The sequence below is a fragment of the Rhinolophus sinicus genome, linkage group LG03 (genome assembly GCF_036562045.2).
Source record: "Rhinolophus sinicus isolate RSC01 linkage group LG03, ASM3656204v1, whole genome shotgun sequence".
In the NCBI taxonomy this organism is placed as follows: domain Eukaryota; kingdom Metazoa; phylum Chordata; class Mammalia; order Chiroptera; family Rhinolophidae; genus Rhinolophus; species Rhinolophus sinicus.
The window spans coordinates 70765439-70780174 of record NC_133753.1 but is presented as its reverse complement, the minus strand read 5'-3'; the positions used below and the strand labels follow the sequence as shown (position 1 = coordinate 70780174).

At 38.3% G+C, this 14736-nt stretch overlaps 1 protein-coding gene across 1 annotated transcript in view; it reads left to right on the top strand.

Moving 5' to 3' along the window:
• Nucleotides 1-12112, top strand: part of KATNBL1 (katanin regulatory subunit B1 like 1) — a 78409-nt gene extending 66297 nt beyond the window's left edge. Inside the window, exon 11 of the mRNA XM_074327937.1 lies at nt 11510-12112. Coding sequence (XP_074184038.1) covers nt 11510-11521 — 12 coding nt within the window. The 3' untranslated portion in view covers nt 11522-12112. The remainder of the gene's footprint in view (nt 1-11509) is intronic.
• The last annotated feature ends 2624 nt before the right edge of the window (nt 12113-14736 follow it).

The window sequence follows — 14736 nt, the reverse complement described above, 5'->3', positions numbered from 1 at the left end:
ACATTCCACTTTATTTGGAAGAGTACTCAGTGAACAATTGATTACCTTCTAACAGGATTTGCGGAGTCACTTGATTGCATCTGTGATTCCTTCTGCACTTTTAGAGAATGTAAACATTTCTGTGAAGCACCAGCAATCATGTCCCCACAAGCACATTTTTGACTCCTACATTCAAATCTTGATTTCTACTCCTGAGCTCTTCTAGCATTTTATACCTATTTACCCAAGACAATTTGCCCAAGTCAGATTTATAAGAATCAGGTAATATTTTTTTTCTCCTCCCCCACCCCCTTATTTTTCTCCCAGGAGTCATTAGTGTTTGATTGCAGTTTTACATTAGTAATCATTTGACTTCTTGTTGATATTGTACATATGTTACTGCTCATCAAAAATCATGCTAACGAACACAAATATTTCACCCTTTTAGAAGCCTAATAGTCCTTGCTGTATTTGAAGGCCCTCAGAAGAAAAAGTTGCTGGAGATAATAATAGCTAACACTCTTAGGAAGTGACCAGAAGACTTTACATATATTAATTCATTTTGTCCTCCCCAAAACCGTATGGTACTATAATTGTCCTATAGGAAATGGAAGTACAGAGAATTTAACTGACCTGCCCAAGGTTACTTATCTCATAAGTGGCAAAGCAGGCACGCTGACTCTCAAACTTGTGATCTTAACCATTAAGCTATATTCCTCTCCGAGAATAGTAAGAGAAAGGAGGTAGGAAAGAGGAGTGGAGGCAATCTAATGACCTTCGAAAATGGAATTTAATTAAATAGGTATTACTATCGTCCTTGACACATACATGAATTTTATGATTCTTCAAAGAATCTTTTATTCTCTCAAGATATATGCCTAATATTTTTTCTTTTGTATTATACATATTAAACCTTATATAGATATTTTGATCAGTTTCTACTAAGTCTTACTTCTTGATAGCAATCATTTATCTATAAAATCTAAAATATATCTTAGGAGTTCATACCTGTTATATTTATATATACTTTTAATCATGTGTCTTTGCTACTACAGCACCATACAAACTCATTCCCATGGTGCTGTGCCTTTCCAGTTATAGGTGGAGCAAGAAATAAAAAGTCCTACTTAAAGTTATTTTTGCTAAATATAGCAAGAAATCAAAGGTGTTTCTGCTTGTATTTTTCCTTAACTGTGGAGGTTTTAGTAGATATTAAAACCTTTTTTGCATCAAAATTGGTAAGATCAGATCTAATCTGTGGCTAAATTATAACCCACCAATACCCTAGTGAAGATAAACAAAACTATTTAAGAAAATTGATGCTAAAATAACTCTAATAAGCCTGTGCCCTAAGTTAAAGAAGAGAAAAGAAACAATTATGCTATTATATCTAAAGTGATTTTTTTTGGTCTTTTTTTTTTTTTTTAATTTTATTTTATTAAATTTATTGGGGTGACAATTGTTAGTAAAATTACATAGATTTCAGGTGTACAATTCTGTATTACATCATCTATAAATCCCATTGTTTGTTCATCACCCAGAGTCAGTTCTCCTTCCATCACCATATATTCGATCCCCCTTACCCTCATCTTTCACCCCCCACCCCCCGCCCCCCTTACCCTCTGGCAACCACTAAACTATTGTCTGTGTCTATGAGTTTCTGTTTCTCATTTGTTTGTCTTGTTCTTTTGTTGTTTTTGGTTTATATACCACATATCAGTGAAATCACATGGTTCTCTGCTTTTTCTGTCTGACTTGTTTCGCTCAGCATTACTCTCTCAAGATCCATCCATGTTGTCACAAATGTTCCTATATCATCTTTTCTTACTGCCGAATAGTATTCCAAGTGATTTGTTTTTACTACAGTTTAATTAATTTGTCTCATTGTACATTCTTTGTATATGTGAAAGGTATTCATTATTCAAATATAACCATAGAGCAGAAAATATGTAAGAAGAGTAACACAGAAAGCCCTTTCCTCATTCATTATATTTGTAACTAGGACGCCCTGTAATAAGAGTCACAAAATGAAAATAAATCTCCTAATCTGAAGACAAAGTTAAGGGATGATACTGTCTTCCTTTCTAACCTTAAATTTCTAATTCCTTAAATTAGGAGCCTTGCATTCTGCCTACCTCCCGCCTATAGTATCCTTAAAATGAACAGGAGGCTAATTTTCCTGGGAAATGTATTGCCAAGAGTACGTTTCATGAGTGAGAGTCAGTTTCACAAAAATCTGCCTCCGTTGGTAATGGGAAGCTTCAGGATGAGGAACCAATGGTTCCATTTTCTGTCTCTTTCCCCAAAAGTGAATTTGGAGACTGAATTCTGAAGTTAAACCAACCCTTTTCAATCTTCAATTTCTTATCCTCTCATCTTTTCTTTGGACCCTACTTATTGGTAGGCTAGGTGTTAGGAATACGAAGATCAATCAGACTTGGCTCTCCCCTCAAGCACTTTCACCTTGAGCATAGTGTGTTAGGCTCAGTAGTGGAGGGAAATATAGGACTTAATGAGCTCACAAAGGAAGAACATCTAAACAGACTGTGGGAAAGGAGACCATAAAGAAAAGGTTCACAGGAAGTATCCCAAGTTGAAGGCAAATGAGTAGGAGTGATCAAGTTGAGCAAGGTAATTGGTGTATCTCACGGCCTTGTGGCATGAAGCAGAAGGTACACTGTGGAAGGTGACAGGAGAGTTTATATGAGGAGCAAGATAATAAGAGATTTTGTGAGCTGTGAGAATAATATTTCAAGTCCTTAAATTTCAGTTAATAGTTAATGATTCAAAACAACCAAATTTCATGCAAAGTTTATGTTTTAATTAGACAACTCATTCTGACAATAGCATGGAAAAGGAATTGCAGGGGGCTCAGTAAAAGAGGAATCTGTTAGAAGGCCATGGGGATGACCCAGGCCAGTAGGGGAGAGGCCCTGAAATACAGCAGAGGCAATGGGATAAGAATAATAGGATAAGAAAGAGGGTAAAGTGGACATTATAGTATTAGTGAATGATTGGTGTTCCAATTGTCCATTGCCCTAAAATTTATTGGCATTTCAGCAAGGTTGCAGACTACAAGATCAACATAGAAAAATCTATTATATTTCTATACAGTAGTGATGAGAAAATTGAAAATGAAATTAAAACTTCCATTTATATTAGCACCAAAAAAAAATACTTAGAAATAAACTTAACAAAAAATACTTTATACTCTGGAAACTTCAGAACATTATTGAAAAAAATTAAAGAAGACCTAGGTAAAAGGAAACACATCCCACATTAATGGTTTGGAACACATTAAGATAGCAGTACTCCCAAAATTGTTCTACAGATCCAATGTAAATACTGTCAAAATCCCAGCTGTCTTCACAGAAATTGATCAACTCATCCTAAAATTCATATGGAAATGAAAGGGAACTGGAAGAGCCAAAAAATTCTTGAGAAAGAGGAACAAAATTGGAGGGCTCACACTTCGTGATTTCCAAACTTACTATCAAGTTACAGTAATTAAGACAGGTGGTACTGGCATAAGAATAGACATATAGATCAATGGAATCGAATTGAGATTCTACAGACAAAACCCTCAGATTTATGGTCAATTGATTTTCCACAAAGGTGCCCAAACAAATGAGAAAAGAATAATCTTTTCAAGAAATGTTGCTGGGACAATCAGTTATCTACGTGCAAAAATGAATTTGGACTGCTCACACCATTCACAAAAATTAATTTAAAATGAACCAAAGATCTAATATAAGATTGAAAAACTATAAAACTCTTAGAAGAACGCACAGCTATAAATCATTGGCCTTAGATAGTCAATATTTTCTTAGATAGAACACCAAAAGTACAAACTGCAAAAGAAAAAAATCAAATACGTTGGATTTCATCAAAATCAAAAATTTTTGTGCTTCAAAGGACACTATCAAAAAAGTGAAAAGACAGCCCACCAAATGGGAGAAAATTTTTGTAAATCATATCTCTGAAAAGGGACTTACATCTAGAATATATTTAAAAATATATACAACTCAATAATCAAAAGACAACCCAATTAAAACATGGGGAAAGAATCTGAATAGACATTTCTCCAAAAAAAGGTTTATATGAGACATAAATACATGAAAAGTTGCTCAATATCATTAGCCATCAGGGAAATGCAAATTGAATTACAATGAAATACCGTTTCAAAATCACCAGGATGGCTATAATAAAAAAGATGGATAATGACAAGTGTTGGGAGGATGTGGAGAAATTGGAACCTTCATATACCGCTGGTGGGAATGTAAAATGGTGCAGCCATTTTGGAATACAGTCCAGTAATTCCTCAAACAGTTAAACAGAGTACCGTATGATCTGGCAGTTCTCCTAGTTGTACACCCCAGAGAAATGAAAACATATGCCCACAAAAACTCGTACATGAATGTCCACAGCAGCATAATTCATAAGAGCCAAAAAGTGTGTTATGGACTGAATGTTTGTGTCGTCTGTCCTCCAATTCATATGTTGAAATCCTAACCCCCAAAAGTGATGGTATTGGGGGTTAGGGTCATTGGAAGGTGATTAGGTCATAAAGGCGGAGCCATCATTAATGACATTAGTAGCAGCCTTATAAAAGAGACACTGGAGCGCTGTCTTGCCCCTTCTGCTCTTTGAGGACACAGTGAGAAGACAGTCGTCTGTGATCCAGGAAGCAGGCTGTCGCCAGACACCAAATCTGCCGGGGCCTTGATTTTGGACTTCCCAGGCTCCCAAGCTGTGAGATATAAATGTTTGTTGTTTAAACCACCCACTCTTATAGCAGCCTGAGTGGACTGAGACAAATGGTAAACAGCCCAAATGCCCACCAACTGCTAAATGGATAAATAACGGTATCATAAATGTGGTATATCCCATACACTGGAACATTATTTGATAATAAAAAAGAATGAAGTATTGAAATATGCTACGACATGGATGAACCTTGAAAACATTCTGCTAAGTGAATGAAGCCAGTCACAAATGAGCACGTTGTATGATCCCATTTATATGAAATGTCCAGAACAGTCAAAACGGTAGAGACAGAAAATAGATTATTGGTTCCTTAGGGATGGGGGTGGGGTGGGTGGGAGGATTGGGTAGTGACAGCTAAAGGGGAGACGCAGGGAGGGGTAATAAAAATGTTCTAAATTTGATTATGGTGATGAACTCACAATTTTATGAATATACTAAAAGCCATTGAATTATACACTTTAAGTGGTTGAATTATATGGCATATGAATTATATCTCAGTGAAACTGTTTTTTTCCTTAGTGGAGTAAAAAACAATTTTTTTTTTTCCCTCACAATTTTGGGAGTGAGTAATTTGGGCAGGGAAGAGCAGGAACAGCTCGTATCTACTCCACCATGACTGGATCCTAAGCAGGGGTGACTCGACTGGCTTGAGTTGTCTGGTATGGCTCAACTCTGCTCATAGGCATCGGTATGCAGGAACCAGCTTGCACCACCTTCTGGGAAGTTGTGCACATTCCAGCTCCACCTTCAGTGGCACGACCTGATAGTTGTAATTGGTTTGGGTGGGAGTACTGACACCACGTAAAGTGGAAAATACTACAAATCAGGATTTCCTGATTTGAATGTTAGAGCAAGGTACAAAGAAAAAAACGAAACAGAATAACTTCAGAAGCCTCTCTAAAAGAAACCTGCAGTCGTTTTGTGTTTTGTTGTGTCTGTTTGTGTTAAACGGAGATTTTAACATAAGGAATAAGCTAACACGAGTTTCTCCCTAAGATGGCAAAATGAAAATTAAGAATAGAACATTCTTCTGCTGAAGTCAGGCAGCCACCTGCCAGCCTTAGGTTTTCTCTGGGACTATCACCATGTGACCTGCTCTTTCAGAAATGTAAGGGATGGTGGCATAGGTTGGGAGGACCACAGAGCACAGGCATCTGTCATTTACCCTACAAGGACAGCAATTATAATTTCAAATATTTTAAACGTCAAGTTTTTGCAATAGGAGGGGCACATGAAATCAGCACAATTAGGGTTTTTTTGATAACACTTTCGTCCATGTCGAGGATGAAATCCTTTGGGTTGATCTGTGTAGAATTTCCTACTACTTGACTTTTCCTCTCTGTTTCAACACAACAGTTTGGGAGAGTATGAACCCGGAATTAAATTTTCAAGTGTGTTGTAGCCAACTGATTGTTATGCACATAAATGCAGAGATTTAAAACCATACCTTCACTGAAAAAAGACCCTGGTATAGGTATCTGCTGTGTGCAAGTGTTTGTGGGGCCTGTAAGGAGGTAAACACATGAGAAAAAAAAAAAAAGGAGCGAAATAAGTGGCAGAAAGCATGTAAAGGGAGGGATTGAGTGTTCTTGATGTCTTTCTTTTTGGTGGGTGTAGTTGGATAAAAGTTGATTACCTTAGTCTGAAGGAATGTGGGAAACATGGTCTCTGTACTCAAATTAGCAACTTCAGGCAGTACAGATCAGATACCAAATTTGTTCAGACAAATACTTTATAAGCTTACTGTGGGTTGAATGTCTTTACCTTTGTTTTCTAATTGAAATAGTTTTGTTACTGATGCCGACCAAACTGCTGTGTTCTTCCTATTTTACAGTTGGCTGGGATTGGACAGGCTTTGGAAAGATAAGGAAGGGGTGAAAGTATCAACACCTATAGCAGAAACAAAAAAGCCCAACCCTCTTCAATTTGGCCCACATCTGTCAGATGTAATCACTTCATCTCCCTACTGCTAGTGACCTAATTGGACCTTCCTTGCACCTTAATATCATTTTAGTCAAGTTAGAAAATAATACTGTAGGCTACTATTTTGGATGGTAATGTTTTAGGGACCTATTTAGCAGGTTGTCTTGGAAGCAGGCGTTTAACAGAATCACTGTCTTCTCCCTTATCTTTTGTAACAAATAACTCGAGGGATCTTTCCAACTGGCAAGAAGATCAAATCATTTTCTGATTTAAAATACTTCGGTAGTTGTCTGTTGCCTCAGGATAAAGTACCTTGGCTTACTGGGCCCTGATGTTCTTGGCTTTGCTTTCCTCTCCAGCCTCATCTCACACCACACACACACACACACACACACACACACACACACCACACACACACACACACACACCACACACACACACACACACACACACACACACACACACACACACACACACACACACCACACACACACACACACACACACACACACACACACACACACACACACACACACACACACACACACACACACACCCCACACACACACACCACACACACACATACCACACACACACACCACACGCACACGCACACACACACACACGCACACACACGGTGCCAGTGTATTCTTCAGCCAGTTTGCCTGACACACCCTACCCTGCAATTTCAATTCCAAGCTTTCAAACTCGCTCTTCCTTCTGCCAAGCATACTCCTCCCTCCCTCTCTGCCTTTTCCCTCCAACCCCTCTCCCCACGTCCTCCTAAAAGAACTCTTCCTTGAATCTTTGAGTCTTAGCTTGTTCTTCACATCCAATTTTGGTTTCTGTCAGGTGTGTGGGTACTCTGCCTCCCCCCTCATGGTACACGGTAATTGTATAATTGGCTATACTGCATTTTACCTGTTTACTTGTCAGTGGCTTCTTAGGTAAGATCAGTTTGTTCAACTCACCTTTGTCTCCTCAGCTCCCAGCTCCATGCCTCCTAAATAAGAAACATTCAATACAAATTGAATAAAGAAGTAAACAAAGAAACACAGGGCTACTGGGTGTTTTTACTAAACCAGACTATTCAGATAAGACCCAGGAGCCGGTACTTATCAGTCTTTCATTCATTCTTGGCTGTAGCCACCAAGTGGCACCTGTTTTTCTGGGAAGGGAAGAGTCATTCAGTAATAGAGCTCCTGTAACAGGACCTTGCCATGCTGTCACTGAGCACATCTGCAAACCCTCTGTTACTGCCATTGGGATTTGCTGCACCAGCACAGTACCCTCTACAGTTTCATTGTTTGATAGATGTGTGCTGATAATTATGATAAAACCCGGGGGACCAGCAGCTCATCAGCATCTCTACCTCTAGATGGGGCGTGAAGGTGGCTGTGCCCACCATATTGGTTTCTCCTCTGACCAGTTCCCAGGGAGGGATGAAGGTTGGGGGCTCAGCAACTCTATGGTCAGCACTGCCCAGCTCTGTTCAGGAACTTAGTTGTTAACTTCTGGGCCTTTTTCTGCCTCACCTCGCCTCCCACCATGAACCGATGCCAAATCCTAAAGTGTTTGGGAAATGAAAAGTTGTATTTATAGAAGAACATTAGGGACCTTTGAGAACCAGAGTTTGGTAAGTCTGGGAGAGGGGAATTGAATGGCTCTGTTGTAAATATAGTTGCTGACAATTCTTTGTCTGAAAATTGTTCATATTCATTTGAATTTAATGGATCAGAGCACACCAGCTAAAAGAACAATGATTAATGCTATTTGCTGATTTACTGTTATCACTTTGCTGTCTGTTTTCAAGACACGTGCCTCTTACTGTAAGACTAATTTTTGTCTTAGAAAAGCATTCTGGTTTTGAGGCAGAACTGTTGTCAGGGATACAAAATCAGCCTCCCAAATCTTGGATTTCCACAGTTTGTGCCTATTTTGTGGCCTAGAATTTGACACAGGTGGCCATTTCGGGCCATTAATTTCTTTCTGTAAAATGATTTCCCTGTGTAATTATAGGGGAAGTTTATTTCTAACTTCTAAATGACATAAACAAATGGAGAATGGAAGGGAATAGATAAAATTACTTAAAAAAATTAGATTGTAGTGTGTATAATGGAAACACATGTATGTTTCACCCTTCCCTGGACCAAATATATGGTCACAGAAAGCTCATTAAACTGATCCTATTTCTAATTCTTCATTAATTATAGCAAGGTCATGCTGAAATAATCTAGTGATTAGTCACCATAATAACAATAGTACTTCTATTTATTGAGTGCTTCCTCGTGCTTGGAGCTGTGCTACATGCCTCACTTACATTATCTCATTCAATTTTCACAACAACCTGGTGACATAAGTACTGTAATTCCTGCTTTTTCCACATGAGGAAACTGAGGCTCAGCAAAGTGAAGACATTCGGCCAAGATCTCACTATTAGTAATCGACATGGTCAAGATTCAAATCCTGGTTTGACTCCAAAGGCTGTGTGTATATTCTTAACCCCTACATGGTTTTAAGTGTTGAGTTGGATCTGGAGAGAAATTGGTTAGTATCCTGATACATGGACATTCTGCTTAAAAATAAAGCCCAGCATTTATATCACACTTTGTTTTTTTAAGAGCTTTACTAGACTACTTATTTAATGCAAATGCTTTCTCCTGAGATAGGTCAGCAGTTCTCAAACGTGGGGTGCATCAGAATCACGTGGGGAGATCGTAAACATGAAAATACCCAGGGCGCCATCCCAGACCCACTGAGTCAGAATCGCTGTGGGTGGGGACCATCTGATGTTTAATAAGCTTCCCAGGTGCTTCTAACACATAGAAGTTTGAGAATCACTGAGGTCTGTGAACGATAGGTGGGTGGTTTTGGGGAATGACATTCTCATGTTTGTAGATTTACTTAGGGCCTCACAGGAAATTTGAGAGTGGCTAAATTATAATGCAAAAATTCCAAACCATCATCCTGTCTAAATTTATAGAAATAATCAATTGGCAACATCTGTAGTATGACCGAACGTAATGGAACTGATTGTTATCTCATTTTTCTTTTTTCCTCTTGAAAAAATTGTTTATTAATGATAATAGCTATGTGGCACTCTGTTTGGTATGTGTTGAGTCTTTTTCATTTGGCATGTGTGAAATGATGGTTGTATTTCCTGTAACCACTATAAGAAGATCTAAAGGAGTTTCAAACAACTGTTCAGATTCCAACTACAGAATCACAAAATCCCAAGATGAAAGCCATCATGTACAGCCATATGTTACTTGAATTCTCCTTTATGGCATCTCCACTGAGTAGCTAAGTGGCCTATTTTTGCTAGACAGCTGGCACTCCATGGCAACAGTCTATTCTGACTTAGAAAGTTCTTCCCTATAGTAAGGTGAAATCCATTTCTCTAGAACTTCCATACGTTAGTCCTAGTTCTAACCCCTTAATCAGAACTTCTTACTCAAATCAGCCAAAACCTTTGCTTAAGATAATAACTCCTTGATTGCTATTTTCTGGAAGTTCACAGGATGCCTCGCTATTTAATGTAAGCTGTGGCCAGGTCATGTGTCAGGCTATTTTCTGTACAGATGAACTTAGAATTATATGACTTAGACTAAATTCATGATTCATATTGTTTTTTCTTTAAGAATTTTAGTAATTCTATATATAGAGATTTATTTGCGGTGTTCAAATACAGAGGCCCAAATGATAGAAAAAGGAATGTGATCTTATATTTTGTCAAAGCATTCTAAGTGTTCCATTTTACATTAATTTCATTAGAATGATGTCATACTAACCAGATGTAAAGTTTGAAACACTGTCTGCTTTCTCTGTGAGTTGTTCAGAACCATCTAAAAACCTGGTATTTGTTAACAGGTCTCTTTTAAATGAGAAATATAATGTACCTCACTTCCCATTATTCATTTGCTCCTTTGAAGCTTAAAAGGAAAAAGAACATTAGTGTCCTCACTGCCAAAGAACTTTGGGTTCTAATACTCCTTATTCAAGGTACACTATTCCTTTTCACCATCCTTTCTCACAGAATTTGATCTGGAACCCAAGAGAAAAACAGCAAATGCACACTAACCAGTGCTCCAGTTGTCACCAATGTTAACCTTGAATGCTGAATACAGTGAGAGTCAAATGCAGGCAGAAGCTAAGATAACGAGTCAGGTTATTGTTGGGAAGATATATTTTCCTGGTAGGACTTCCTTACTGTAGCTACTTTTGGGTGTAAGTTCCAAATTTTAGAGGACAAATGTTAGTTTACAACTGTGACCTTTCAGATAGGCCAGCCAGGGTGAAAGAAGTTGAACACACTGATCACACATGGAAATGACACTCTATACTAGCATAAAAGAAAATTTGAAGTTCAATTTGAAGGTCAGCTATGCATCCAAAATCCCTTCTCCAGTATCATTTTCCTTGGGCCAAAACGAGAGACCAGCATTCTTTTCAATCTCCCCTTATGCTTCCAGACTTTTGCCCTTCCATCATGGATCATCTTTCCTGAAATTACTGTGATCTCTTTTTGTCACTCAGCCAACCAATTCAAGATACTTTGCCACCATGTCTGTAGCATCAGGTTCTACCTAGACTCCTACCATCATTGATGACATCTCCAACATTCAAGTTGATTCCTCAAAATGTAAAACACAGTACAGAAAAAAAACCCACCATTTGTGAGTCACGAGTCACTTGTATTTATTTTATGAGAAGACTATGAACTTACAGACATGTTCTGACAACTGAAAAAACACTGTGGGAAATGATATATCTGCTTTACTATTAAAGGACCGAATGACATTTGAACTACAATAATACATGTCTTTTTTTTTTCTTCCAGGTTTCAGAATGAAGTTTAATGCTGTGTGCACGCACTCACGCGTCAGAGTTATTTTCAGAAACTATAGAAAGTCCTATGCTGTGGATCTCCTCCAGGTCCACGCTGAGGGCTCGGGCTGTTCGGGATGCAGCGGGCATCACCACCAGGCACCAGAGGGGTCAGAGGAGGGTCGGTTTAGTTGTCCTTAAACTTGCCGTTGATGTAGGGCACCCTGTGTACAATAAGCCGCCAGTCGGTGGCCCACGCCAGCCCCACGGGCCAACGGGGCCCAACATGCCCACTGTGAGATCCAGTTCTTGGCCAGTTCATGGTAGCGCTGGCTCAGGAAGCTGCTCAGCCTCGCTGCGCGGTCTGTAGCGCAGGGTGACCCTGGTTCCGCCCAGCCCGGACGCACTGCGCAAGTACCCAGAAGCCCCCAATAATATATGTCTTAATGTCTGCTTCTTGGAAGACTATGGCAAAAATATATCGATTTATATCACTAAACTTTCTAGGGTTAGCTCCCACATTAACAGATACAGTGCACCAACAGTGATTCATAATTAAAAAGTAGGAAGAGCAGCAATTGAAAATTATGACCAACTCACAACAGTGCTCATGCAGTGTTTCACCCAGCTTCCTGTCTGAAAACTGTAGGAATTCTAACTATCTGCCTCTGCTCATTAATTGTGGGAGCTTGGCAATCTGCCAAGTATTGTATGGCTGCCAGTCTTCCTCCTGGAATTCTGATTTACAGTCTTCACTAAACCAAGGCCAATTTATGTATTATGCACAGTAAGCACAGTTTCCAGGGCACAGGAGACTTTTAGGAGCCCACAAATATGTCTTAATTTCTTTTAAAATAAGACAATAAATAAAACAATAATGAATATACAATAATGAATCTGCCTGAATTATATTTGTCTTTTTACCAAGGCAGTCATAAAATAGATTTTAAAAACATTTTGTGGAGGAAGGGCTCTACAAAGGCAAGAGTGACTAAGGCCCCCTGAAATCATATAAGGCCCTGTGGGAAACTCTAATACTCCACTAATGTAGCTCATGAATACCAAATTCTAATAGCTCTTAGTAAGTCACAAAATATAGCATTTAGTGCTATATGAAACTCTGTGGAACTGCTTGTGTGTGATCATAAGAACTAAAGAAATAACTTGTATTTTGGCATCTGGACTGGAGGGTCCTCAGAGTCCACCCTTGAATAGAGGTCCGTACTTTGATGATCACCGCTCGCCACTCAAAGTGTCGTCCATGGGCTAACAGCATAAGGGAATTTGTTAGAAATGCAGAACCTTAGCTTCTACCTAAAACTTCTCCATCAGAATGTACATTTTTACAAAATCCTCAGATGGTATGATATGTATGCATGGGAAAATTGAGAAGCACTGTCATTTTTAGAAGAATCTATACCTAGGAATTGCTCTACATTCTGACAGAGTGCTTCTCCAAAAGTGATATGATTGAGAAAAAAAGAAACCCTTGATAAAAAATCTACCTATAAAAATATGAATAGTTTAGATCCCATAGAAGCAGAGGAATCTTTCAACAAACACGGAAAAGGTGCTCATAAAAAGATACTAAGAAAACTAATAATCTCTTAGAAGAAAACATAGGGAACTGCTTCATTACATTGGAATGGCAATGATTTCTTGGATATGACACCAAAAGCACAGGCAACAAAAGAAAAAATAGACAAAGTGGACCACATCAAAATTTAAAAACTTTTGTACATCAAAGGACACTATCAACAAACGAAAAGGCAACTCATGCAATGGGAGAAAATATTTGTAAAACATATATCTGATAAGAAGTTAATATTCAGAATATATAAAACTCTTATAAGTAAACAACAACAAAAACCAACTCTCTTAAAAAATGAGCAAAGGATTTGAATAGACATTTCTCCAAGGAAGATATTCAAATAGATAATAAGCACATGAATATACTCAAATATCACTAGTTGTTGTAGTCCCTTTGGGCCACTATAACAAAATAGTACAGACTAGATACCTTATAAACAAAAGAAATTTATTGCTCACAGTTCTGTAGACTGGGAAGTCCAAGATCAAGGCACTGGCATGGTTTTGTTCTGGTGAAAGAGACTGCTTCCTGGTTCATAGACGTCCATCTTCTCTTTGTGTTCTCATATGGTGGAAAAGACGAGAGACAGAAGAGACAAGGGGTCTCTTTTGTAAGAGCACTAATCCCATTCATGATGGCTCTACCCTCAGGACCTAATCACTCCCAAAGGCCCATCACATGCCATCACCTTTGGGAGTCAGGATTTCAACATATGAATTTTGACACAACATTCGGTCTAGAGCACTAGTCATGAGGGAAATACAAATCAAAACCACAATGTGATACTGCTTTTCACCCATTAGGATGGCTATTATAAAAACAAAAACAAAACAAAAAATAAACAAACAGAAAATAACTGTTGTGGGCGAGGATGTAGACACTGGAACTCCTGTGCATTGCCAGTGGGAATGTAAAATGGTGCGGCTGCTGCTGTGGACAACAGTACAGTGATTCCTCAAAAAATTAAATATAGAATTACCATATGATCCAGCAATCCCACTTCTAGGTATATACTCAAAAGAAGTGAAAGTGGGGATTTGAACATACTTGTATGCCCATGTTCATAGCAGCACTATTCACAGTAGCCAAAAGATGGAAGCAACTCAAATGTCCACCAACTGATGAATGGATAAAAAAAAAAAAGTGGTATATACATATGCATGGAGTGGAATATTATTCAGTCTTAAAAAGGATACTACATGATACTACAAAAGGACACATGATACTACAATAGAGATTAATTTTGAGGACATTATACTAAGTAAAATAAGCCAGTTAAAAAAAGACACATACTGTATGATTCGATTTATATGAGCTATCTAGAGTAGTCAAATTCATAGAAACTGAAGGTAGGAATGGTGGTTCCCAGTGGCTGTGGATGGGGAAATGGGGGTTAGTTTAATGGGTACAGAGTTTCAGTTTTGCAAGATGAAAAAGTTCTGGAAATTGGTTGCACAATTATGTGAATATACTTAATACTACTTAACTGGATACCTAACAATGGTTAAGATAGTAAATTTTATGTGTATTTTACCACAGTTTTTGAAAAATGACAGTAAGAGTCAAATCAAGGCATGAAAAAGATCCTGCTTTTAGACTTATTATGCACAGATGTAAATAGAGGGCTAATGCTTTATAAAGGCTGGTGT